The 27,549-nt window shown below is 45.5% G+C and overlaps 2 protein-coding genes across 2 annotated transcripts; one reads left to right on the forward strand and one right to left on the reverse strand.

The window, feature by feature from the left end:
• Positions 1-1,168: 1,168 nt before the first annotated feature.
• LOC107386141 (ras-related protein Rab-14) lies at positions 1,169-7,624 on the reverse strand. The gene is made up of 8 exons (XM_015960344.3): positions 7,485-7,624; positions 7,137-7,195; positions 6,323-6,376; positions 5,201-5,378; positions 2,842-2,908; positions 1,763-1,850; positions 1,644-1,674; positions 1,169-1,578 (listed from the first exon to the last, which is right to left on the reverse strand). The coding sequence occupies exons 2-8, from the start codon at positions 7,186-7,188 to the stop codon at positions 1,401-1,403; spliced, it is 648 nt and encodes a 215-aa protein (XP_015815830.1). The 5' UTR covers positions 7,189-7,195; positions 7,485-7,624; the 3' UTR covers positions 1,169-1,400.
• A 116-nt stretch (positions 7,625-7,740) lies between these two features.
• Positions 7,741-27,259, forward strand: si:dkey-220o5.5 (actin filament-associated protein 1-like 2). Its single transcript, XM_070555228.1, has 19 exons — positions 7,741-7,769; positions 7,955-8,042; positions 8,122-8,131; positions 8,212-8,381; positions 9,251-9,506; positions 20,600-20,734; positions 21,039-21,116; positions 21,229-21,290; positions 22,550-22,909; positions 23,038-23,217; positions 23,301-23,387; positions 23,466-23,535; positions 24,443-24,672; positions 24,750-24,859; positions 25,315-25,432; positions 25,596-25,683; positions 25,815-25,981; positions 26,277-26,387; positions 26,518-27,259. Exons 1-19 carry the CDS (start codon positions 7,741-7,743, stop codon positions 26,542-26,544), a joined length of 2,376 nt encoding a protein of 791 aa, XP_070411329.1. The 3' UTR covers positions 26,545-27,259.
• Positions 27,260-27,549: the final 290 nt, after the last annotated feature.

Genomic DNA, 27,549 nt, shown 5'->3' on the forward strand with positions numbered 1-27,549 from the left:
TATTATCCAAACCTTTCCTGGCAATAATAAATAAACCTATCATAAAATCTACAAACTTTGAATATTCTTTAGTTAAAGATCACATTTTTCACGTCTGGGACCCAGAAACAAAAACACCCGTTGATCCAGGTGTTTGAAATCATTACGAGTTCATTTCTGATGCCCTGATGAGATCTGCTGAGCGGGTTTTAAACGTAAACGGTGCCGTTCGGGGCGTCTGAGGTCACATGATTAGACCTTTAACTAGATTACGGGATGATTGACAGGTGGTCAAACTACCTCTGGAGTTTCTATTTACCGTCAGGGGTCAAAGGTGAACCAGACTAAAAACAGGAAGTAAATGAAGCCGGATGTTTGACTGCGGCAGAAACCACGGCCGGCCACCAGGGGGAGCTGTGGGATCCTGGACTTCTGACTGAGAACCGGGCCTGAGTCCAGAACACCACCAGAGGCTGAGTAGAACCAAACCGGATCATTTGTAAAACTCTGAGCTGAGTAACCAGCTGATTTGGGTCAGAACCAAACAGAACTCCACTGCACCAGAACCCAGTTACTCAGGCCCGGTTCTGGTGGATCTAACATCTTTTGGATTTGAGACACAAAGGGTTTTCAAAGCTTCAGATTACAGATAAAGGTCAGAACCAAGTTCTGGAATGACTTGGGGTTTATGACAGAGGTCCATTTGGAGGCATCAGATCTGAACCCAGGAGGTTCTAGCCAGAACCACGGGTCAGAACCTATTTCAGAACATCCAAAGTTTAAATTCTGGACTTCTGTGACACTTAAGAGTTTTAAACCTGGAGTAACTCAGTCTGGACCGGGTCATCATTTGGACCAGGTGATCCAATTTCAGCTCCGGTTCTGAATGAGTCCACCACGGTGCCAAATATTAGTGATTCTGGCCCACAGGTCAGTTCTGGTGGATGACCTGGAGCTGCTTGGTGAGCCTGATGTGGACCTCTCTGACCCGGTTCTGGGACTTTTGACTGTTTTAATCGCCTGGCCCGGTTGAGGTCTGGGTCTGGTCCAGTTTCAGTTCTCACATGGTTCTGACATTAGTGGAGATTGGTGGTTCTGATGGAGTTGGACCAACAGAAGTTCAGACCTGGAGGAAGCAGGTTGGTTCTGAGCTTGCGGGCCAGGTAAGGACCAAGTTTGGACCCAGAAGTGGATTTATCATGTTTATGTTTAATTTGGAGAAAAGCCAAATCAGTCCGGGTCAAAGTGGATCAGAACCAGCAACCACAGACCTGAACAGGTGACGGGCCAAGAGGAGGAACCAGGCGGGTTTAGCGGATTCTTGGCTCGGGTTCAGAACTGATGAGTGGATTAGAGGGAGAGAATCTGGACCGAACCGGTCCGTGTTTGTCCATCTGTCGACCCGTTTGGTGGTTCTGAGGTTAGCAGCTGCAGCCTTCTTTAGCCGGCTGGCTGTCGGCGTTCAGACGGCCGCCCTGCGGCGCCGACGGTTTGTGCTGGACTCCCGACTCTGCAGCGTTGAGGTCCAGACTCCCGTCCTGGATGTTCTGGTAGATCTTCTTTGCTGCTTCCAGGAAGGCCTCCTCCACGTTCTCACCTCTGAGGAGCAAAAAGAACATCGTTAACATCAGAACCCGGGCCCGCCTGGACATGGAGATACTTACGTCTTGGCGCTAGCTTCTAGAAACAGCAGACCTGAGCAGAAACAGGAAGCAAAGATTTGATGACTCAGCAGAAACCTGATATCTGGGTAAAGGTTCTGCGGGTCAAACCCAAATCTCACCGTTCTCCTCAGCAAACTGTTTGGCCTCCTCGTATGTCACGTCCCTCTGGGCCTCCAGGTCTGCCTTGTTCCCGATCAGAATGATCACCTGGAACCAGAGGTGTTGTCACACAAATACTTGTCTCTGATTGGATGATCAGAATCCAACAGGTGACCAACAGGTGAGGGACTCGGTCACATCTGTGTTTTGATTATCAGATATGAGCAGATCACTTAAGCATGCGGTCTCCATGGTGACCAGACACGACCAGATCCACCTGCTTTAGTTCTAAAGAACAGGGCATTTTATTTAGCCCCTCCCACTTTTAATCCATCGCTCCTGATCATTTTGTAGGATTTGACGCAACAGGTGAGTGCTGCTTCTGAGCCAATCAGATTTAAAATACCCGAGTTCCCCATCATCATCTGAACTGCTTCCTCACTGGGTCTCAGGGAGCTGGTGTCCGTGTCCTTCACCTGGACATGTCCCCTGTCCTGACACGGGTCCACAAAGAAGCCCTTTTTACAACACACACCATGCCGGCAAATCGGCGTGATGTTACCGCAATGGTGTGTCTACAAACGCGCCGTGCCGGCATGGCGTTGCATGAATTTTGCGGCATTCGTTCCGCCTCGCTCGGTAGTGATATTGCGGTAATGGTCTGTTGTATGCGCCCTGGTGCAACAGAGGCAGATGTCATGATGACGTGGGAAGGTATCGCTGAGCTCCGGCTGGCAAATTCATTGAAATTGAAAGTAAACACGGGCAATAAGGTTTGATTTTGAACTAAATCAGATGAGATGGCAAACTGGAGCGCCGCAGCGCTCCACGAGCCTCTCTGCTAGAGCTGAAGCTCAGATCACCAGAGACTGCACAGGGACTGATGGGGACAGACACCTTTAGGAGCTGCTTGGTAAAAACGTAACGATCACGACTTCAATCGCAATAAAAAGCAAGTTATGTCCAAGATAAACGGAAGTCTGCGGCAGCGCAGAGACCGCTCCCGTGCCCCCTTTAGCCGCGGCAAATCCCGTTTAGCAAACACTCTGGTGCCGTAAAAACAGCTAAATACAAACTGAGGAGGGATCTCCAAGCTCACCGTGTTGGGGTTGGTCAGGTTCCTGGCGTCCGTCAGCCAGCTGCTCAGGTGGTTGTAGGTACTCCTCCTGAACACGGGAAAGGTTTATTCAGAAAGTTAAACAGAAGGTGAGAAAACAGAACCTGACAAAAGTTAGAAATAAACGGGCACTAGGGTTGTGACGGTGTGAAGATTTAACCTCACGGTTATTGTGACCGAAATGATCACGGTTTTCGGTATTATCGCGGTATTTTTTTTAAAGTGTTACATTTTCAGACAACTACATAAACCCTGTATATCAGGAAAATACTGTCCTCAGTTTGTGTCTAAATTTAGCCTAAAATGTGTTATTTTGTAATTATGTTGTTTATTTGTTTACATTTTCCCCTTTAGCCTTTAAAATACCAACATTTGCCCATAACTTCTTATTTTTTGTCTGTTTGATGTCATCATTTAAAAATATTACATCAGATGATACTCAGTACTCAAGTATACTTCTAATCAGATACTTTTTTACCCTTACTTGAGTAATAAACCCTATATCAGGAAAATATTGTCCTCGGTTTGTGTCCTTCCAGTGAGCTTTGCAGATGTGGGAAAATGTCATCAGGCAGTAATCGTTGTTAAATTCATAATTATTCTCGGAGAGAGACCAACTCTTATCTGCCCCTGGGAGCCCCGTAATGCATAGCGTCATTTCAACATGGCGGTGTCCGCGACACGGTTTATATGCAGGTAGCGGCGCTGCGGCTGCTTTATATAGCGACTCGTTGCATTCTCCCTCAACCCAAATCCTCGGGTCACGCATTTTAGCTAAAACGCTAACGTTAGCTTGCGTTGCGTTGACTGTAGAGTTGTGGGTGATGGTCACGCAGATGTGTCATGAGATTTGAAGCGTTGCTGCCTTTCCAGGGTATCTGCAGGTTTAAGGGAGCCAAATTTAAGACCTTTTTTAAGGCCACTTAGACCAAATTTAAGCTATTTTTATAATTAAATTTAAGCTTTATTTTCCAGCTATTGCCTGGAACCGGTGCTAACCACGTCGCAAACATGGGATTAGTCATCCAGTTACCATTAAACTCTCACTTCCCCATGGCGCAAGCTCCCACTAGTTTAACCAGCTAATGTGCTCATCTAAAAATAGCCCCCCTTCACAACCAACTGAATGTGTACGGTTCCGCTTACGCCAACATCGTACACAAAAAATGCTGAACACCAACTAGAAATTCATGAAAATTTTATAGAAATAAAAGAATCTTGTTTATTGGGTCTTTGAAAATTTAAGACCTTTGGAAACTGTATTTAAGAATTATTTGTAATTTTTAAGGGTTTTTAAGGCCTTAAATTTGGAAAAGCTAATTTAAGACTTTTTAAGGACCTGCAGATACCCTGCTTTCACACACACTTTTTCTGCACGTGCTGCAAACAGGATAGCCGTCGTCTATCAGCTGTCCCTCGGCATTCTTCAAATATCCAAAAGATGCCCGTACTTCCCACTTTGTCTTCTATGAGGGATAATAAACGTCCTGAGCGCTGCCGTCTCCTCCTTTAGCCATTATTTCAGCTTTAGCTTCAAGAACGTTTTGGTTGTAAACAACAAAGTGCGCATGTGCCGCCGGCAACTTCAGCAGATGATACGGTGGCTGGTAAGGGTCACCGCGCCTACACCGCAGCCACGGTAACCCACCGAGATAATATATGTTTTAAAAAACAAGACGGTTATTGTTGTCAACTTTTATACCGGGGTTTACCGCTACACCGGTTACCGTGACAACCCTAACAGGCACATTCCAAACTTGGTTCCAATCATATCAAGAAGACAGGGGTCATGTTGTTTCTATTGGCGATCACAAATCAAGCTGATCACCATGACATGTGGGATCCCCCAAGGCTCAGTTCTTGGACCACTGCTCTACACGCTCCCCTGGGTCAGGTCATACACAATAACATTACCTATTATAGCTGGACATGAGATAGCAGGTCTCATGTCCAGACAAGACCTAGAGACACTCATTCATGTGTTCACCTCCAGCAGGCTGGACTACTGCATTGGCGTTTTGTCTCGTCTCCCCAAATAAAGTTGTGAAGCAACTACTGCTTATTCAGAAGGCTGCTGCTAGGGTCCGGTAGTCGATCTCTCTGAACTACGACGCTGATAACTAGACGGTCAGCTTTAACTCCCTGAATAAAATGAGTTCATTTGCGTTTTTTACTCATTGAGAACAAACGATTAGATATAATGTACAGTATTAGTGTTTGTTTTCTGTTCCATCAAATAAGTCATCAAGAACCAACTTTGACCAAGTCTAAAGTTTTATACTCAATTTACTTTAGTTTCTCATTAGTGGACGATTTAATTCACAGAACCTCCCCCGCGTACCTGGTGATGTCGTAGACCATGAGGGCCCCTGCGGCCCCCCTGTAGTAGGACCTGGTGACGGCCCTGAAGCGCTCCTGACCAGCTGTGTCCCAGATCTGTAGCTTCACCTTCTGACTGTGGACCTCCATAATCCTGGTCCCAAACTCCACCCCGATGGTGTGGGGACAGTCCGCCATGACTAGAGAGAGAGAGAGAGAGAGAGAGAGAGAGAGAGAGAGAGAGAGAGAGAGAGAGAGAGAGAGAGAGAGAGAGAGAGAGAGAGAGAGAGAGAGAGAGAGAGAGAGAGAGAGAGGTGCACACCATTTAAACTTTCAACATGGTAAACAGCCTGTTTACCATGTCGGGTTCTACAACCCCCAAGGTGCTTCACAACGCAATCAGTCTTACACACATACACGCACACACACACGCGCGCGCTGATGGGGATGAGCTATGATGTAGCCACAGCTGAGCTGGAGCGCACTGAGCACTGGTGCCACCAGTCCCTCCGACCGAGCCTGGCCTGCCAGACTCACCCTCTGCCTATTCCACACTGAGGACGAGTCTGGATGCTAGAGCCAGAGGGGCAGGACTAGCCAGATCAAAATAACCAATCAGAAAAACGGCAGACGTGATGACTATCACACAACGCTGTCGTTTTTTTTAGCTGTAGGCGATGATGCAAACAACTTCCTTTAGAGGAGAAGCTTTTAGCACTTCTTGTTGGGGGTTTGAAAGACATGTCATTTAGAACGGAGGAAAGAGCTGCGGCGAACTCCACTTCGGACGCCATCATCGTTGCTTATGAGAAACTGAGCGTTGCGGTGTGACGTACGCTGATCGGCTCGGTTAGAATTCTCAGGGGGCGGGGTTATTTGAATGGGAGCATTCCCAGACCCTTTGCTGCCCATAAGGAAGCATGGGCAGGGCTGGCCAGGCTACCTCTGACCACCATCAGCATAAGAACATTTTAACAGGTTTATTATTTTTTAAAACATCAAATTTCTCTCCAGCTGAAACCAGCAGGAAATTTACTCTGATTACTAAAAGAAAATCTGATTACCTTCTGCCCATCGTCTAACTGATTTACTGACTGAAACCGGATCATCGGTGCATTTAGATCAAACTTGACTGATGACTCACATTTCTTCTCTGTAAACTGATGCAGCAAACACGACTTCCCGACGCCCATATCACCTGAAAACACACAAACACAACACAAACAAGTGAGCTGCTGTTTTCCTTTTCCCACAGAGTTCAGGATGATTTTTTCTAAAAGAGCCGGGATCGGCCGGGAGCTGCTGATCAGGCTGACGTTTCCCTCTAGAGCTTGCTGCTCTGGAGCATACAGGTGTGTGCTAACAAGAGGAGAGAAAGCAATAGCAACGACCTTAAGAAGCACGTGTTTCTGACCATCCGTTTGGAAAAGGTCAAAGGTCGTTTCTACACTATTTTTGTTCTTTAGGTTCACCTTGAGGTCAAAGGTCAACTCCCAGAGGAATGACAGAAAACCCTAAAGGTGAGCCTCAGTTAGCAGGTCAAAGGTCACAACAATCAGCTGATCTCAGGAGGAAGGCTCATGGTTTGGGTTGGTTCTGACCCAACAGAGTCCACCAGAACTCGTCTGGACACCAAAGTATTTCTGAGCCTGATGCGAGATTATCTGTCTGGAACTTGGACCGAGCCGTGTCATAAAGCAGAACCATGATCCAAAACACAGAAGCTGGTGTTGGTGTAGTGGTCCAGTCAGAGATCAGACCGGCACAGGTGGTTGGACCTTCAAAGAGCTGAGCAGAACCGAAACGAACCGGGTCAGAGTTCTTCCAGAACCAGTGATCCTAGCAAGCTGCTTGTTTCCCTGCACCGAGCACGGTTCCGTTTGTTCTGGCGAGTCCTAAGTTTAACGCATTAAACTCGGAACCAGTACCGGAACACTCCGAACCGCGGGAAAACTCACCGATGATGATGTATTTGAAGATGTAGGAGTAGTTGTAAGGAGCGGCTGTCATCGTGACTCTGGAAGGAAAAAAAAAATAGGGAAACGGTGAGTCCACACCCGGCGCAAGGCTACGGACCGGGTCCGCCTCGCCCCACCGAACCCGAACCGGGGCCCGCTAGGCTGGCCTCAAATTCAGCAATAAAACAGTGTGAATGTGTCATTATCAGAAAAGCCGATCAGCTGACTTCCCCCTCTGAGCTAACCGGCTAACGGCTAACAGAAAGAAGCCGCTTTTCTTTAACTTCACACCCAAAAACAACAAATATTCACCCGGGCAGGCGTGTGAGTGAAATTCTGATCTTTTACCTTCAGTCCGGCAGTGTGTTCAACCTGCGAACCTGATTAAAGTGCTGGATAAGCCGACAGTTAACGCCGTTAGCTGGATAACCTGCTAAGCCGTCAGGAAATAGCTCTCTTTTCCGCGACGCGTCGCCTTCGCTTCTTCTTCTACGAATGTTTAGCGGTAGCCTGCATCCTCCGAGTTATCCTGCTGCTCTCTACTGGACAAACGTTTTTTTTTTTTTACATTCATAGGGACCTTTCACTGACCTGGCAAGCATGAATGCACTACTGTCCGTCTGGACTTCTAGGGTACAGTCCTCAAAACTAAAATCAAATGTCAAAAAACTTCCATATTCTGCTTTTTTATCCACCAAAATCAAAACAACAGAATCACAAAATAATTTATATTTTTCAGCTCTTATTTAGACTTTTTTTTTAAATCAGTAAGATGTGAAGGACATTGGGACATAATAACATCTGGATCTCTCCAACAGCTGGTTCCTCCATCACAACATGAAATGTTTTTATAAAACAAAACAGGATGCATCTCTGAAAGGAAGAGCTGAGACAAACGAGCTGAAAGTGATTTAACTTCAGAGGAAACATAATTTGAATGAGAATCACTGAAATTCTTTGTGTTCTCTGACTTGTTCTAATTAAGTTTTTTCTGTGTTGTTGTTGCTGCTTGTTTTTCACTCTCACACATAATGAGGTGCCGATCCGCCCTCTCCCTCCTCCTCCATGTGCTGAGGTCGGGGGGGGGGGGGGGCAGGCCTTGACCGTCAGACCTCAAACCGCTTCCCACAGAGCCGACAGACCCGATTCAGTCGGGAGGAATTCTGTTGGCTGGTTTGGATTCTTCGGCAGAGAAATGAGACTAAAGACGAGTCGCTGAGACGAGAGACATGGACAAACAGAGAGGTACCAGCAGCTCTCACAGTTTTCGATCACTTCAGTCTTAAACTTTGTGCTGATGTCATTTTATTTAGTGACGTAAAATCTAATTTAAAACTTGAAACTCATTTTGCACGAGTGACATTTAAAGCTTTTCTGCCCGTCTGGCTAGAGGAGTAAAAACAGCAGAGATGCATTAAAAAATTAAAATAAAATAAATCAGCCGGTGATCGGAATCGGCCATTTTTCTGCTCGATCATCTTAACCTGTGACTAGCCGAGCTCTAACTCACAAATCATTTTTCCTTTTGTGTTTGTGAACTCACCACCGCTGACATGTTCTTCCTTCAGAATCATAACTTTCTAATTAATCAGAAAAAAAAACCAAAAATATTCACGTTATTAATTCTTTAAGATTATTCAGTATCAGCTGATCAGAGTGAGACAAAAGTCAGAAATCGGCCCCAAACACCAGCACTGGTGCAGAAACTGGTTTGTCTATCGTCATAACCAACAGTTTTGATCCAAAATATTTTTGGGAAAGCTGTTTTGATCTAAGATCTAAGAATAATTGATCATTTTCCTCATTTATTTACTTTAGCAAATTTGACAAATATCAAACATTAAGTCTCAAAAAAGGAGAAAAGGAAAAAAAACCAGGAAGTGATTTTCCTTTAAAACGTCGTTTGATTGAACTCGGCACATTTAAATTCATGCTCCTCCGTTCTATGCTGTCATGTTTCATAAAATCAGGAAAAACCAACTCATTTTGTTCAAAAATGCTTTTTTATTCAATTAACTTTTAAACCAAATGCACTTTTTTCATTGGTTCCAGAATAGTGGAGCATTAGGTAATAAATAACATCTAATGAAGGTGAACCAGGTATTTCCTGTCAGACCTTCCAGCATGCACAGGATTCTCATGATCCTTCTCGTGGAGCTCCACTGGCTCCTCATGGCTTCCTGACCCACACCCAGATCCTTGATGCTGCCTGCAGACGCTCTGACCGGTCTGGTTCAGGCAGGTCCTGGACCCAGATCCTGACCCTGCAGTTCTTCATCCTGCCTGTAGAGATCCCTGTCAGGGGTGGAGTCTCAACCCGATGGTCACAACCCATCCTCCTGCTTTTGGGGAGTCTTTATCACAGAACTGGTATGTTAACAATCGGAAACACCCGCATTTGCTCCTTCCTCCTCCTCCTCCTCTTCTTCGTTGTCCCTTCCTCCTCCTTCTGGTCCCAGGAGATGGAGCAGTTTAGATCTATCAGATCTGTTTGTGTCTTCAGGGTGTCTGACCCAAGTATTTCAGCTTTTTTCTCACAGCTTTGTTTCAATCCCACATGGAGCAGATTTAGAGGAACATTGAGTCTGAAAGCAGATGAAGGTGTTAGAAGTTATAGTTCCTCTTTAACAGCTCAGAGACAAACATCAGTGGTGATGTTGGTGATGGGTTACTGGCTCCTCTGGAGGTCATCCTGACTGCTGGCTGGATCTGAGGAAACATCAATCCAGATGTTCTTTCAGTCCTATATTTACCAGCCAGAGGATAAAAAGAGCAGCTCCACACCCTCAAGCACATGTTTGTACTTCATTCTTCATAAGAACCCTCAGAAGCATCGAATCAATCAATCAAAGATACTTTATTAATCCCAGAGGGAATTAGAGTTTCAGTACACACAATTCAGAGATCAGACATACATGGGCACATGACAAGAATTGGTGACTGTGGTCATTCGCAACCCCGAGTCGCGCTACCTTAATAGAGATCAGATGGTTACATGAGGATTGGTTCAGGTGGAGGGAAAAAAAGGCACTTCAGAGCTACCCTCCACCAGGAGGGCAGCTTTGCTCTGCAAAAAAACACCTCAGACAGATATGCAACAGACTTCAGACAACACAACATAAGTGTCCACTAGGTGGGGTGGTGGTTGGGACTATCTCCACTTCAGTTCCTGCAGCCACGATAAGCAGCGCATGTCACCTCAGTGTGGATAGGGGGAGGAGCATTGAGGTTTGGAGGGTTGCAGTGACCCTGGAACGTTTCAGCGGCCTTCCCGCAGTCCCGCCCAGGCTGGGAAAGGAGACAGAGTTGAGTTGCCATAGCGACGGCACATTCCACATATCTTCTGAGAGGGGAGTTTTTGTTGGAGCCTTGCAGGCTCAAGGACGCCAGATTCAAATTAGAAATTGTTTTGGGGCCAGACAGAGATAATTTCCACTCTGTCTTACAGTTTGTTGGTCCTCAACCTCTCAAAATCCCAATAATGGACATTAATCTATCCCAATCCATGCTGATTCGTCCACTCTCTCCTTGATGGCATCCATCTTTTGTGCCAAGAATGAATCTCGGCCAAAGTCCCAAACTTACGATTCATCTCGACAATTATGTGAGTCTGTGAATTCACAGCACGGTGCAAACCATCTCTGAGCTCCGGGATCAGGCCAATATTCCTCGACAGCTCGTTAATTTTCCAGTAAGCCAGGTAGCCTCCAAGGCCAATGAGCAGGAAACCTGACACCAACACCACGGATATCCACACATCTTCAGAGTCCTCCACAGACAGCTGAGAAAGACAGATCAAGTTCCACTGTTTCCAGGAGTCCATGATGTGTCCAACTGGGTCTGTACCGGCAGGACATCCGGGAGCCCCTTCTCCCGTTCCCATCGTTGAAAAAATTTTGCCAATGGCATTGAGTGACCAACTGACGAGATCCATTTTAGTGAATTTCAGTTTCCAGAAAAAATGCAGAAGCAGCCGTGCACCCAGCACACACAAACAAAGACCTTGAGGATAAGATATGGAGGAGAGGAGGAAAATAGTGTCTGCACCCTCCGAGAGCTGGCATGATAACATAACAGGCCTCAAACAAAACCAAATCTGACCCGGACTCCCTCTGAAAAGGTCTGAAACCTCTTCTAGACCTCAAACCTCCTCTAGACCTCTAGACCTCCTCTAGACCTCCAGACCTTCTCTAGACCTCCAGACCTCCTCTAGACCTCCAGATCTCCTCTATACCTCAAACCTCTTCTAGACCTCCAGACCTCCTCTAGACCTCCAGACCTCCTCTAGACCTCCAGATCTCCTCTATACCTCAAACCTCTTCTAGACCTCCAGACCTCCTCTAGACCTCCAGACCTCCTCTAGACCTCCAGATCTCCTCTATACCTCAAACCTCTTCTAGACCTCCAGACCTCCTCTAGACCTCCAGACCTCCTCTAGACCTCCAGATCTCCTCTATACCTCAAACCTCTTCTAGACCTCAAACCTCCTCTAGACCTCTAGACCTCCTCTAGACCTCCAGACCTTCTCTAGACCTCCAGATCTCCTCTATACCTCAAACCTCTTCTAGACCTCCAGACCTCCTCTAGACCTCCAGACCTCCTCTAGACCTCTAGACCTCCTCTAGACCTCCAGACCTTCTCTAGACCTCCAGACCTCCTCTAGACCTCCAGATCTCCTCTATACCTCAGACCTCTTCTAGACCTCCAGACCTCCTCTAGACCTCCAGATCTCCTCTATACCTCAAACCTCTTCTAGACCTCCAGACCTCCTCTAGACCTCCAGACCTTCTCTAGACCTCCAGATCTCCTCTATACCTCAAACCTCTTCTAGACCTCCAGACCTCTTCTAGACCTCAAACCTCCTCTAGACCTCCTCTAGACCTCCAGACCTTCTCTAGACCTCCAGACCTCCTCTAGACCTCCAGATCTCCTCTATACCTCAAACCTCTTCTAGACCTCCAGACCTCCTCTAGACCTCTAGACCTCCTCTAGACCTCCAGATCTCCTCTATACCTCAAACCTCTTCTAGACCTCCAGACCTCCTCTAGACCTCCAGATCTCCTCTATACCTCAAACCTCTTCTAGACCTCCAGACCTTCTCTAGACCTCCAGACCTCCTCTAGACCTCCAGATCTCCTCTATACCTCAAACCTCTTCTAGACCTCCAGACCTCCTCTAGACCTCCAGATCTCCTCTATACCTCAAACCTCTTCTAGACCTCAAACCTCCTCTAGACCTCTAGACCTCCTCTAGACCTCCAGACCTTCTCTAGACCTCCAGACCTCCTCTAGACCTCCAGATCTCCTCTATACCTCAAACCTCTTCTAGACCTCCAGACCTCCTCTAGACCTCCAGACCTCCTCTAGACCTCAAACCTCCTCTAGTTCTCCAGACCTTCTCTAGTTCTCCAGACCTCCTCTAGACCTTAAACCTCATCTAGACCTCAAACCTCCTCTAGACCTCGAATCTCCTCTAGACCTCAAATCTCCTCTAGACTTCAGACCTCTTCTAGACCTCCAGACCTCCTCTAGACCTCACATCTCCTCTAGACCTCCAGACCTCCTCTAGACCTCAAACCTCCTCATGTTCTCCAGACCTTCTCTAGTTCTCCAGACCTCCTCTAGACCTTAAACCTCCTCTAGACCTCGAATCTCCTATACCTCAAACCTCTTCTAGACCTCCAGACCTCCTCTAGACCTCCAGACCTCCTCTAGACCTCAAACCTCCTCTAGTTCTCCAGATCTGCTCTAGTTCTACAGACCTCCTCTAGACCTTAAACCTCCTCTAGACCTCAAACCTCCTCTAGACCTCGAATCTCCTCTAGACCTCAAATCTCCTCTAGACTTCAGACCTCTTCTAGACCTCCAGACCTCCTCTAGACCTCACATCTCCTCTAGACCTCCAGACCTCCTCTAGACCTCAAACCTCCTCTAGTTCTCCAGACCTTCTCTAGTTCTCCAGACCTCCTCTAGACCTTAAACCTCCTCTAGACCTCAAATCTCCTCTAGACCTCAAATCTCTTCTAGACTTCAGACCTCTTCTAGACCTCCAGACCTCCTCTAGACCTCACATCTCCTCTAGACCTCCAGACCTCCTCTAGACCTCAAATCTCAGAGACCTCAAATCTCATCTAGACTTCCAGACCTTCTCTAGACCTCCAGACCTCCTCTAGACCTTAAACCTCCTCTAGACCTCCAGACCTTCTCTAGACCTCCAGACCTCCTCTAGACCTCCAGACCTCCTCTATACCTCAAATCTCCTCTAGACCTCCAGACCTCAAACCTCCTCTAGACCTTCTCTAGACTTCAAATCTCCGAGACCTCAAATCTCCTCTAGGCTTCAGACCTCCTCTAGACCTTAAACCTCCTCTAGACCTCAAATCTCCTCAAGACCTCCTCTAGACCCCAAACCTCCTCTAGACCTCCAGACCTCCTCTAGACCTCAAATCTCCTCTAGACCTGAAATCTCCTCTAGACTTCCAGACCTTCTCTAGACCTTAAACCTCCTCTAGACCTCAAACCTCCTCTAGACCTCCAGACCTCAAATCTCCTCAAGACCTCCTCTAGACCCCAAACCTCCTCTAGACCTCCAGACCTCCTCTAGACCTCAAATCTCCTCTAGACCTGAAATCTCCTCTAGACTTCCAGACCTTCTCTAGACCTTAAACCTCCTCTAGACCTCAAACCTCCTCTAGATCAAGAAACAGTCATCTGAAGACTTATTTAATGCAATGTGTCTCCAAATTGCCTATAAAAAACAGCTGTAAATGCACACACACACACAAACACACACACACACACACACACACACACACACACACACACACACCTGGCCAATTTCAGGGTTTGGGTTTTCATGGTAAATAAACTTAAATCACTTTTCCTGAACTTTTCTTCTTGACTGAATTACAGGAGCAGCTCAGACCGTTTATCTCGGTTGCCATGGTTACTTTGATTTCTGGTCGCTACAAGCCACAGAGTAAAAAGATCAAACAGCAACTTGTCAGGGGAGCAGAAAAATCCCTGAAGGGCTTCACTGCTTTGTTGTTTCTGCTGCAAATGTAAAATCAGTTTAGTTTGAACCAACTTTAGGGTTTCGTCATCTCATGATTTATAATAATAATAATAATAATAATAATAATAATAATAATAATAATAATAATAATAATAATAATAATTATTATTATTATTATTATTATTATATTTTTAAATTATCCATCCATCCATTTTCATCCACTTATCCGGAGTCGGGTCGCGGGGGCAGTACCCTAAGGCGAGAGGCCCAGACTTCCCTCTCCCCAGCCACTTGGGCCAGCTCCTCTGGGGGAATCCCAAGGCGTTCCCTGGCCAGGTGAGAGACATAGTCCCTCCACCGTGTCCTGGGTTCTTCTTTAGGTCTCCTCCCAGTTGGTTGTGCCCCGAAAACCTCACCAGGGAGGCGTCCAGGAGGCATCCTGACCAGATGCCCGAGCCACCTCAACTGGCTCCTCTCGATGTGGAGGAGCAGCGGGTCTACTCCGAGCCCCTCCCAAATGACCGAGCTTCTCATCCTATCTCTAAGGGAGAGCCCAGCCACTCTTCGGAGAAAACTCATTTCGGACGCTTGTATCCATGATCTCGTTCTTTCGGTCATTACCCAAAGCTCATGACCATAGGTGAGGGTAGGAACGTAGCTCGACCGGTAAATCGAGAGCTTCACCTTCTGACTCAGCTCTCTCTTCACCACGACAGACCGGTACAACGCCCGCATCACTGCAGACGCAGCACCAATCTGCCTATCGATCTCACGCTCCAGTTTTCCCTCACTCGTGAACAAGACCCCGAGATACTTAAACTCCTCCACTTGGGGCAGGAACTCATCCCTGACCCGGAGAAGGCGTTCAACCCTTTTCAGAATCAAGACCATGGTCTCAGATTTAGAGGAGCTGATTCTCATCCCAGCTGCTTCACACTCGGCTGCGAACCGCTCCAGCGAAAGCTGAAGATCACGTTCTGATGAAGCCAACAGGACCACATCATCTGCAAAAAGCAGAGATCTGATCCTCAGGCCACCAAACAAATGAAATTGGAGTGCCACTCCCTTGGTGCACAATACAATAATACTTATAAATATAAAAGGTCCCCTAAAACAAAACAATAGTAAGTACAATATATACCAAATAACACAATATATACAGAATATCAGCTAAAATATTACGTATAAAATGGCGTTAGAATAGCAGCATAATAGTTGACGGTGACCTTGACAGTCGCTAAGCAGTTTTAATTGTTTTATGCTTATTCACTATAGAGATCGCCCTGGGAAAGAAGCTATCCCTGAATCTGTTTGACCTGGTTTTATGTGACCTGTACTGTCGACCTGATGGTAATAGTTGAAAGACTTGATTGCTGGGGTGAGACTGGTCCTTGATGATATTACTCGCTCTGCTGAGGTACCGAGAGTTTGCAATGACCTCCAGGATCCCCCTAAGGGTATAGAGCTGGTCCAGTGTTCCACGGCCAGGACGAAAACCACATTGCTCCTCCTGAATCTGAGGTTTGACAATCCGACGGACCCTCCTCTCCAGAACCCCTGAATAGACCTTACCAGGAAGGCTCAGGAGTGTGATCCCCCTGTAGTTGGAACACACCCTGCGGTCCCCCTTTTTAAAGAAGGGGACCACCACCCCGGTCTGCCAGTCCAGTGGGACTGCCCCTGATTTAAATAATATAATAATAATAATAATAATAATAATTATTATTATTATTATTATTATTATTATTATTATTATTATTATTATATGAACAATAAAACAGTCATGATTGGATCTAACTGCTGATATCTTCCTCATAATGTTTATAAGTTAAATTGCAATAATTACCAAATAACAAGTAATTCTGTATTATGTAAGTTTCATTCTAATTATTATTTAAGTTTGGTTGTGAGTTAATTTTAATCCTAAAGAAAATAGGAAAAGGACAATTTGTCCAAAACATCCCTGAAATGTGACAGAGAAATCTAAATCCTTTGCAAACGAATACGAGCTGAAATCCTTTTTCTCACTCTTGTTTCTGTTGGTGTAATTATTTTTGAGAAAAGGAACCAAATATAACATATCTTGTTAACATTTAACATTTTTAGATCCTGTAATGAAACGACGTTCTTGAACGAAACTTATCTCCTCACTGTGAGCTCGTCTTGAGCACCTTCACCTGCTGAATATTCTCCTCAGCCTTCTTTAGTTTCTAGAGGGACGATTCATCACCAAATCAAACAAATCAGACGTATTCATGATCTAAGCCGTGCATGAACTCGCTGGAAGCAGACTGCAGCGTCAGGCATGTCCACTCTCAGCAGGGACCAGATCAGCAACTCTGAAGTTGCAAGTGTGGTTTTCTGGCCACGGGGGGCGGTGGGGTCAAAGTGCTTCTCGTTAACCCTGTAAAGAAGAAGAAGAAGAAGAAAATATCATTTCTATAGCGCCTCTCAAGATAAAAATCACGAGGCGCTTCACAAAAACAAAAAATGTAAAAATATAAAAAAGCATTTAGAAAATGTTGAAAAATATATTTAAAATGAGCAAAAAGAGACAATTGTGATAAAAATGTTATGAAAGAGAGAGAGAATAGGAAAAAGGGAAATCAGTGGTCATACTGACTCAAGAAAATGATTTAAACATATGAAAAAGTTGCACAGTATCCCTTTAATGCACAAAATTTGATTTAATTGTTTGATTTTTGTTCCTGAGGTCAAAGAGGTCCAGGTCTAACCAACAGAACCAGAACATCACTGGTGACAGCCAGCCGTAAACAGAGATCCGCCTGGTTCGGGTTAAACATTAAGTTCTGTAGGTTCAAGCAATTGAATGTTCCAGTTTCATGTACTGTCCTCTGAGATGATGCAAACTGTGTGTGTGTGTGTGTGTGTGTGTGTGTGTGTGTGTGTGTGTGTGTGTGTGTGTGTGTGTGTGTGTGTGTGTGTGTGTGTGTGTGTGTGTGTGTGTGTGCATCCTGCAGCTTAAAAGGCAGAAACAGGAAGTGATGCTGATGGTCAGATAGTAGCGTTCCGTGTGATTTTGTTGTCTCCGTCAGCCTGCTTGTGTGTTCTGGCTGTGGGGCTGTGGGTGTGTGAGGTATGTGAAGCTCGGTGTTTAAAACAGCAGCGGGCTGATAAGCAGCGGCGTAAATCAGCAGAGACGAGTTAATCAGAAACGTTTAACCTTCATCTCCCACTCGCCTCCCAGTGACTGGACCAGGTCTGAATGGAGGAACGGAGCAGCAGAACAATCGCTCCTTGTTCTCCTGCGGGGTTCTAGCTGCAGGTTTTAACATCTTCTCTCGTCAGTTCTCTGAAACGTCTCATTCTCACATTCCACTGAAGCTCAAACATCAGACAGACGCGTTTCACAGAGGTTTTGATTCACTTTATGTTTTGCGTGGCTTGTTTTACCTCGGAGACTTCATCTGAAACAATTTTGCAATGAAACAGAATCAGATGAAAGCTATAAGCTAAAACCAGTTTTATAATGGTTGTACTGGGAATGTCCAGAGCCCTTAGAGGATCACTGATCTTTCAGGTTGTGTCTCTGAAATGATGTTTTTTTTTAGAGTAAATCATCCTGGAAAATTAGAACTGAATGTGGAATTTTGAGAGGAAAGCCAAGTTCATGGATTTCATAAGGCTCAGATTATGTTTAACACTAATAAATAAACAAATAAAAAACAAATAAATGAACAAACAAACAAACAAACAAACAACGAAATAATTAAATAAATAAACAAATAAATAAATAAATTTGAATGATGCAACTCAGTAAAGTTTGATCCATTCCTCAAAGAGCAAGTCACCCCCTACCAGAGTCTAACTCCACTCCAGCTTCCTGTTTGAAAAATGCAACAAATGCTGTTGGCTGGCAGACCGAGAGGGCGGAGCCGCTAACAAATACACACACAGGCTGACAACGACATTGTGACATCATAATGTACCAGCTAAAGTCACAGTGTAACTCTTGGCCAATAGCGATGGCAGATTTAAATTCAAATGCAGTGCTGAGTTTTTACCTGACGACTGTAGAACACTGTTTTAGGCAGAGTATTTAAATACGAACTAAGATGCACTAACGTGCCAAATTGTTGACTACACATGTCTACAGCACGATTAGACACTCATTTATAGAAATTATCACCCCAAAAAAGTTGATTTGGGGTGACTTGCTCTTTGACCTGTGAAGGCTAGAACACCTGGATCTACCTGCTGACCCACCTGAGGTGGCGTCGTTAACTTTGGATTAATTGATGACTCATTAACTCACAAACTAAGAACTGATCAGATACAAGTGATTTTATCATCTTGTGTAAAACATCGGAATCTTGGCCTAGTATTCACTTTGTGTTTTTGAAGAGGAGGAGATAAGGACCTGTAATTAATAATCTTGTAATAATGAACATTTGTGTCTACCATCACAGGAGCTATTCAGTCAGGCTTTTCCTGTTTGGAAATCTTCAGAATTCTGCTAATTTTCCGGTTTTGAGCATTTTGTTCTGTTTCCTTTGGATTCTTGAGTGGAGTTAATCATTACAAACATGAAGCAGAGCAGACAGACAGTGTGTCTGTTTCAGTGTAAACAGATATTCTGATAGTAAGAGATCAAACATGACTCATCGCTCTGACAACGACTCAGCAAGACACAGAGATAACATCAGGAAACGTTTGATGTTTGTTCACTTCTGTCATTCTAAAAGGCTCTTCTGAAGACCGTTACAGCAGGACAGCTGGAATATGGCTCATCCAGCTGTTCGCCTGTCTGTCTCATCCAGCTGTTCACCTGTCTATCTCATCCAGCTGTTCGCCTGACTGTCTAGTCCAGCTGTTCACCTGTCTGACTCATCCAGCTGTTCACCTGTCTGTCTGACTCATCCAGCTGTTCACTTGTCTGTCTGACTCATCCAGCTGTTCACCTGTCTGTCTGACTCATCCAGCTGTTCACTTGTCTGTCTGACTCATCCAGCTGTTCACTTGTCTGTCTGACTCATCCAGCTGTTCACCTGTCTGTCTCATCCAGCTGTTCACCTGTCTATCTCATCCAGCTGTTCGCCTGACTGTCTAGTCCAGCTGTTCACCTGTCTGACTCATCCAGCTGTTCACCTGTCTGTCTGACTCATCCAGCTGTTCACTTGTCTGTCTGACTCATCCAGCTGTTCACCTGTCTGTCTGACTCATCCAGCTGTTCACTTGTCTGTCTGACTCATCCAGCTGTTCACTTGTCTGTCTGACTCATCCAGCTGTTCACCTGTCTGTCTCATCCAGCTGTTCGCCTGACTGTCTAGTCCAGCTGTTCACCTGTCTGACTCATCCAGCTGTTCACTTGTCTGTCTGACTCATCCAGCTGTTCACCTGTCTGTCTGACTCATCCAGCTGTTCACTTGTCTGTCTGACTCATCCAGCTGTTCACTTGTCTGTCTGACTCATCCAGCTGTTCACCTGTCTGTCTGACTCATCCAGCTGTTCACTTGTCTGTCTGACTCATCCAGCTGTTCACCTGTCTGTCTGACTCATCCAGCTGTTCACTTGTCTGTCTGACTCATCCAGCTGTTCACTTGTCTGTCTGACTCATCCAGCTGTTCACCTGTCTGTCTCATCCAGCTGTTCGCCTGACTGTCTAGTCCAGCTGTTCACCTGTCTGACTCATCCAGCTGTTCACTTGTCTGTCTGACTCATCCAGCTGTTCACCTGTCTGTCTGACTCATCCAGCTGTTCACTTGTCTGTCTGACTCATCCAGCTGTTCACCTGTCTGTCTGACTCATCCAGCTGTTCACTTGTCTGTCTGACTCATCCAGCTGTTCACCTGTCTGTCTCATCCAGCTGTTCGCCTGACTGTCTAGTCCAGCTGTTCACCTGTCTGACTCATCCAGCTGTTCACTTGTCTGTCTGACTCATCCAGCTGTTCACCTGTCTGTTTGACTCCTAACTGTTCATTTGTCTTTTGGACTTGTTGAGCTGTTTGTCTGTTTGATTAATCCAGGTGTTTATCTGTCTGTCCGTCTGATCCAGCTGTTCACCTGTCTGTCTAATCCAGCTGTTCGCCTGTCTGTCTCATCCAGCTGTTCGCTTGTCTGTCTAGTCCAGCTGTTCACCTGTCTGACTCATCCAGCTGTTCACTTGTCTGTCTGACTCATCCAGCTGTTCACCTGTCTGTTTGACTCCTAACTGTTCATTTGTCTTTCGGACTTGTTGAGCTGTTTGTCTGTTTGATTAATCCAGGTGTTTATCTGTCTGTCCGTCTGATCCAGGTGTTTATCTGTCTGACTCCCCCCGCTGTTCACCTGTCTGTTTGACTTGTTCAGCTATTTATCTGTCTGTCTTACAACTGACAACTGCCTCATCCTGCTGTCAACCTGTCTGTCTGACTCGTCTAGCTGTTTGCTCGTCTGTCGGACTTGTACAGCGGTTCACCTGTCTGATAACTGACTCCATCTGTTATTAGTGTTGGCAAAGCTGATCTGGGACCTGCAGTCCTTCCTGTGTGTTCTGGACTCTGAGAACCTGAGCTACATCGCCCAGGCTCAGAAGAAATCCATTTCAGATCTTCTCACCAGACTCCAGACTCCCGATACTCAAGGTGACGGGACTGAGCCAAACTCATCTGAACCACTGGCAGGATCATCAGTCCACGTTTCTGTTGGACCTGCTCAGTTGTTTAATGAAACATACAAACTGATTTATAAGGATGTGAAGATGAAACAAATGAATGTAAATTTATTGAATATATAAACTGATCAAACATAGACTAATACATCCTGATAGCAGTAGCTGAGGTTGTTCTTGTAATGGATAGAAACAGTAAAGTTGCTGAGTCACTAAAGATTATTTCTGAGCGACTCAGCAAAGTTTCAGTATTTGATGCAAAACTCCTGTTTTTTCAGTGGAAGATGCTGAGTACATGGTTATGAGCTGTCCATCATCGTCTCCTAGCAACGAGCTGACGGACACACCTGGGACAGGTACAGGCTAATACCTGAAACAGCTAATGATTTCATGTTAGCCGGAGAGCAGGAAGCAGCCAGAACATTGTCCCTCTTGCTAGCTTGACTCTGAACAAACGTGTTTGTCTAGAAGGTCTCTGGTCCTCTGAGCTGGTCTCATGTCAGGACCCATCAGTCTGGCTGAGGAACAGGGTGAGTACACACACACACACACACACACACACACACACACACACACACACACACACACACACACGACCGCTGAAGGGAACAGATTACAGTAAAGTCAGGACTGGCTCACTGGATCAGGGGCTTTGAACTTTGAGGAGCATATAAACAGGAAAATCTATCAACGACTAGAATAGTTACCACTGTCCCCATCACCACTGGTTGCCATGGAAATCCAGGAGCATCGCTGATCCCATCTCAGCAGAACCTCTCTGACCTCAGGGGAACGAGGAGCAGAAAGCTGTTTTTAGATTTGAACCCAGAGGAGGATGGAGGTTCTGTGATGTGGGTCAGTAATGACAGACCGGGCCCTCCTGGGGGCTGGGAGGAGACGACAGGGTGACTGAGTGTGTGAGGGAGGGACAGGAAGTCCACTGTTTACATGTGAGGCGGTCTTCTCTCACTCCTATTGGCTGACGGCTCTGCAGGGGGAGGAAGTAGTCTCCGATGGAGACTGATTAGCATCTGGTCTACGTGATGGATGGAACACACGCACACACACGCACACACACACACACACACACACACACACACACACACACACACACACACACGGTCACACACACATAAATTACAGCACATATTTACTAGACTCTGTTCTAAACTCATTCAGGAGCAGCGGAAGTGAAAAACTTCCGTTTTTCTCTTTAATTTTATTTGCTACCAAATGAAAATTACATTTCCTGTTTTTAATCTACAGAAAACAAGAAAATATTTAATTTCAGTGGTTTCCAAATGAACCCTCACAGATTCAGATCCTCCATCGGGTCACAGAGATTATTTATAACCTTCACGTGTTTGAATAAAATTGTTAATCCAGAGATTCAGCTCAGGGTCTACAGGTAAAGGTCAAAGGTCAGCTCGGGTTTGCTAACGTTTCCTCTTAGTGAACCACAAGACTTCAGGAAAAATCAAACCAAAGTGGAGATTTGCATCCTTAATGCATCTGCAGCACAAACAGCTGATCACAGCTGTCAGCACAGTGGTGGAGGGTTGATGGTTTGGACTGGTTCTGACCCAGCAGCTTTCACTGGGTCCTGTCTGAAGCTAGGACCAAAGCGGGTCATGAAACAGGACCAAGATCCAAACCCAGCAGCACGTCTACAAGGTCCAGTTAGAGACCAGACCAGAACCAGACTCAGCCGCTGGTTTTGGATTTGCTGTTTTACACGAGAGTGGACCAGAACACTGGGAGAGAAGATTAAACTCCTCACTTGTTCTAGGTGTTGGGCCCCATGGTGCCCCCCCACCCTCCAGGAGGTGTCAGAGGTGATGATGAAGAGGAGGATACCTACGAAGAGGCAGAACCTTATCTAGCTGCTGAAACCACCAAACATACACCCGTTGTTCCAGAGAGGGCGGAGTCTGACAGCAGCCACTATGAGTCATACAGTGAGAGGGATGATGATGAAGATGAGAAGGTGGGCCTTGTGAAGGACAGAGCTCACTATATCCAATGGAGCGCCTCGCAGCCCTGCCTAAGGCCCGCCCCCGAGTCCCGCCTCTGTGGCTACCTGTGGAGGAGGAAGTGGCTCGGGCAGTGGAGCAAACAGCTGTTCATCATCCGGAACGACGTGCTGCTGGTGAGGAAGAGGATGAACGCACCTGTCCTCCTGCAGTTCCTGTGGTGTCCACTAGATGCTGCTGTAATCACACATCTGTGTGTGTGTGTGTGTGTGTGTGTGTGTGTGTGTGTGTGTGTGTGTTTCAGTGTTATAAATTTGCTCAGGACCTGTTGCCTCAGATGGAGGTGAACCTTCGAGGCTGTCAGCTCCATTACAAGCTGAAGAGCAACGCTAGGATCCAGCACCAACTCAAACTGGTCCCTCTGGGCTCCGAGTCGCTGGTTCTGGGCTACAGCAGCTTCCAGCAGGCCGACGAGTGGCGGCAGGTCAGCAGCACACGAGCCAACACTAACGCTAACCTCACAACACACACACTGACTGGTTTAGTTGACTTCTGGTCTGTGTGAAGGCGATGGAGGAGGCAAGCGCTGATGGGGAGCTGGAGACTCGGAGCTTCTCATCGCTGAGTAAATCTGACCATCAGCTGTCTTGCAGGGTGACTTTACTTTGTTGAAAGTTTTGTTGAATGAACTGAATTAAAATATTTCTAAAGAGTGTTTTCTTCTGTTTTCAGTCCAGTTCAGTCCAGACCATCTCTGATGAGGAGAAACCTTCACCTGACTGCAGCTTGAACAAAGACCCAGGTATTGAGCTGCTTACAGCCTGAGTCTCACACCCACACGCTTTTTAGGCTTTGGTTCTTGAGGGGGTCAAGTCCAGCACTGCAGCCAACATCTGAAGTTCCACAAATTCTACCTAAATACAAACAAGTAAAATTCCTTTAAAATATTCTCAAAGCTGGTGGGCAACATTGAAAAGAGGTTAATATCCCGGACAAGCCCCCAAGTTTTAACCTACATATTAGAAAATCAGTAAATGACACCCCTTTGGATTATGTTTAGGGCACATTTTTATATCATTAGCTGTAAACCTAGTTATTCCCAAGTAATCCACTTTAATTAAACTGAATCCTGTTTGCAAGTTAGTAAGTCTTAAAGTTTGCCTTGGAGCAGCAGACACTCCATCTGAAGATGCCTGCAGGGACACATTCCAAATGTGTGTGAGTGTGTGTTGTTGGGCTTGAGTCCAAATGAGTTACTAGTTTTACTCCCAGTTTTCCTTTAAAAGCCAAGTTCACTGAGAAACTATTTTTACTCGTTCTTTTTTAAATATAATCGGTCACTCTGAGTTTAACAAGCTGGCTGAATGTGAAAATAGTCTTCTACCCCATTTCCTGCATTAGCCGTCGATAGAAAATAGAAAACAACTTTTTGAGTCTTCCTAAGATGTGATTTTATAGTTATTTATGTATTGGTGGGGGAGGGGGTGTACTTTGGCACAAACTGTTGCTGTTTTGTCTTCAGTATTTTTTCCATCACTTACCTGGCGAGTGAACGTCGGAATCCACAGGACTAAACTGTACTTACATCAGTTAAACACTTTGCTGCTGCCCTCAAAACGCCATTCTAGCTGACCTGAGTTCAGACCCAGAGCTCAGAATGTTGCAGCAGTAAAGGAGTATCAGAGCCTGACCCAGCGGTTTTGTTTCAGGGTTCCTGAACGTTCTGATGAACTGTCAGTGGCAGAGTTTATGGTGCCAGGTGGAGGATGGAGTTCTCAACATGTTTGGCGAGGAGGAGGTGAAACAGGAAGAGCAGAAGAAGCGTTCTCCAGAGTACACTGTCCAGCTCAGAGGCTGTAAAGTCAGAGGAGGAACTGACACTGATCGCTCCTACAGGATCTCTCTGAGCATGCTCGGTGACCAGGTGGCTGTACTGGAGGTGAGCCAGCGGCTCCGTTTGCTTGTTTCTGTTTGCTCCACGTTAACCATCCTTCTGTCTGGCATTTGTCTCCGCAGGTGAACTCTTCAGAGGAGAAACTACGTTGGCTGAAGCTGCTTCAGGACGGAACTGTCAATCACAGTTACCATGACAACAAGACTCAGGAGCCCACAGGGGGCGCTCTGAGGTTAGAGGTCATACATCCAGTTACCATTCAATTCTGTGTCCCAATAAACACATAAAATTAAACTCAAAGGAAACTTCTCAAAGACAGCAGCCTGAATAAGGGTTTAAAATCCCGGACAAGCCCCCATTTTCTTTACATATGAATACAGAGTTAAGCAGTGCCCTGTTGCGTTTTCTGTGTGTGTCAGACTTTTGTCTAAATTTGGTCCCGATCTAAACATTTTGATTTTAAATTCCTGCTGAAAAACTTTAATTACGACTCATTAGAACTAAAACAAAAACACAACCCAGGAGGGACGTTGCACGTTTCAGAAAATATTTGGATTTTTCACTTGAATAAGTTAACCTTGTATTAAATTAGCTTTAGCCTCGGTTGGGGCGTTGTTTATTAGTCCTGATGGGAAAGTGTTTTACAACCACCTGAGCGGAAACCTTTCCATTATGTTTCCTCCTCAGCGGGCTGCAGACTCGCAGGTTCCCCACCTCCAACACCTACATGGACGACCCGTTCAGTCTGAGCGGAGTGAGCAAAGACCAGCCCGTCTACTCCAACTCCTCCATTCTGGAGCACATGGTAAAAAACACAGAAGAAGGGGCTAAACAGGAGAAAGATGACCTCATGGGTAGAAAGGAAAGCAGATTAAACTGTAGTTTCCCATAATGCATCATCTTTGTTAGCTTTAGATGCGTTCTGGTGGTTTAGAAGAAAATGTTGGTGAATCTTTGTCCTCCTGCAGCTCCACAGCTCTCAGGATTTAGTTCAGCGCAGCTCGATGTCGTCCAGGGACTCGGCGACCTACAGCAACACGACTGTCTGCAGTCAGAGTGAGTCCTGGTCTGGTTCAGGTGGTTTGGTTCTGGTCCTCTTCACAGATACAGACGGATCTGTGGGGAAGAACTGGATGCTGCAGCAGCAAAAGATCTAACAGCTTCCACGTGTGCCAACTCTGTTTCAGGTAAACAATTGAGAGAGGTGCAGCGCAGCGTTCAGAAGCTGGAGCTGGCTGGGAAACCTGTGGTTCAGATGAGGGCGGAGTCAGAAACCAACCTGGTGTCTGCAGTCAAGCGAAACAAACGCACCTCCTTCAGACAGTCGCTGGCCATCTGCACCGAACGTGCCCAGGTAGGAAAACCTGGTCCAGATGTTCTCTGATCAACATCTGACTACACATTATTGTGTCTGCTCACTGGTTCTACTGGGCCTTCTGGGTTCTGCTCCAACTGCTCATCTCTGCTGGCCTCCACTGATCCTTACTGATCTCTGCTGGTCTCTGCTCATCCTTGCTGCTCTCTGCTGATCCCTGCTTGTCTCTGCTGATCTCTGCTCATCCTTGCTGATCCCTGCTGGTCTCTGCTGATCTCTGCTCATCCTTACTGTTCTCTGCTGATCCTTGCTGCTCTCTGCTGATCCCTGCTAGGTGGGCTTCCTGAACCCTCTGTTGCGGCGGACGGCCTCAGCGAAGACCTCTCTGAGACGAGCTCCTTCAGCGCTGTTTATTGAACATGGAAAGGTTTTCCAGAGGAAGAAGGTGAGATGTTCTCCAGCTGAAGGTCCTCTCTACAGGTCTGCAGGATTTGTTTGGAAAACAACAAAAACAGCCGATGATGTGTAAATATTAATATTTACTTTACAATCAATTATTTTTTTCTCATTTGCAGGAGTGGGAGACCAAAGCTGCTGCTTGACATTCACTTCCTGTTTATCGTCCAATAAGCTTTAAATAAGCACAATAATTAATATGAAATGGTGAGTTGAGCAGCACTCAGCTGTGATTGGTTGTTGGAGCTCAGGTAGACCTCAGATCCAAAGTAAATCTAACGTTCACACATTTTATGTTATGTTGTTTTTATTTGAATGGATTTGTTTTTCTAAAGTTGTATATTTATGTCAGACTGACCTCATCGATTCATGAGGTGCACCTCGCCATTTTACTTCCTGTCGCCTTAAGGCTGGAGTTGACTTCTTATTGGCTGATATCTAAAAGCCCAAAAAGGGGGCGGAGCATGTGAAAAATTGAGACATTTCAGGCAAAACATTGAGTGCTGATGTACAATAACATTGGTAGTTGATTTTATAAAAAAGCATTGTTTTAATTAACAAACTAATTAGAAAACCGTTAAATCTGATTAATTATGTTTAATTAGGTTTTTGATTTGAATTATTTTATCTGATTTTTTCAGCTAAAAGCACAAACAAAACATATAAATCTCAACCTGTCGCTGTTTTTAGAACAATTGTTTGTAGTGTTGTGGTAAACCAACCTCTTTAATTGTTCAACTGAGATTTTAATCTATTTATTCTCTGAAAACATAACAATCTTTTTAACGTCAGAATATTAAACACATCCTTTTGATGTTCAATTATTAAGAGCTAAAGATTAAAGTTTGATGTTGGTTTTCAGTCTTTTCCTGTTTGTGAATTATTTTTTCAAATTTAACTTTAAAGTTTGTTTTGATGTTAGATTATTAAATAAACACATAAACAACAGCACAGCTCTGAGGAACCAGAAACCGCAGAACCGCGGCTTGTGAGAGAGAGGAGAGTGTATCTCCGTTAGGAACGCCACGACATGGAAGAACACATTCTTATTTGTTATTAGTGGAGAAACATCAATGCTGCAGAGCAAACAGAGTCTGTTATCCAATCAGAGGTGAGATGTTCAAATATCAGGAAATAAGTCTCCAAACCAT

This window comes from Nothobranchius furzeri, chromosome 10 (assembly GCF_043380555.1).
Source record: "Nothobranchius furzeri strain GRZ-AD chromosome 10, NfurGRZ-RIMD1, whole genome shotgun sequence".
Taxonomy (NCBI): domain Eukaryota; kingdom Metazoa; phylum Chordata; class Actinopteri; order Cyprinodontiformes; family Nothobranchiidae; genus Nothobranchius; species Nothobranchius furzeri.

Excerpts from the sequence above, each read along its gene's own strand:
- LOC107386141 (XM_015960344.3), bottom strand. The coding sequence starts at position 7,188 with ATGACAGCCGCTCCTTACAACTACTCCTACATCTTCAAATACATCATC. Across the intron at positions 5,379-6,322 it reads TCAGTTTACAGAGAAGAAAT|TCATGGCGGACTGTCCCCAC; the intron begins GTGAGTCATCAG and ends CTCTCTCTCTAG. Across the intron at positions 1,579-1,643 it reads CTAGAAGCTAGCGCCAAGAC|AGGTGAGAACGTGGAGGAGG; the intron begins GTAAGTATCTCC and ends TTTGCTCCTCAG.
- si:dkey-220o5.5 (XM_070555228.1), top strand. The coding sequence starts at position 7,741 with ATGCACTACTGTCCGTCTGGACTTCTAGG. Across the intron at positions 9,507-20,599 it reads GAGTCTTTATCACAGAACTG|TGTTGGCAAAGCTGATCTGG; the intron begins GTATGTTAACAA and ends ATCTGTTATTAG. Across the intron at positions 21,117-21,228 it reads GACGGACACACCTGGGACAG|AAGGTCTCTGGTCCTCTGAG; the intron begins GTACAGGCTAAT and ends GTGTTTGTCTAG.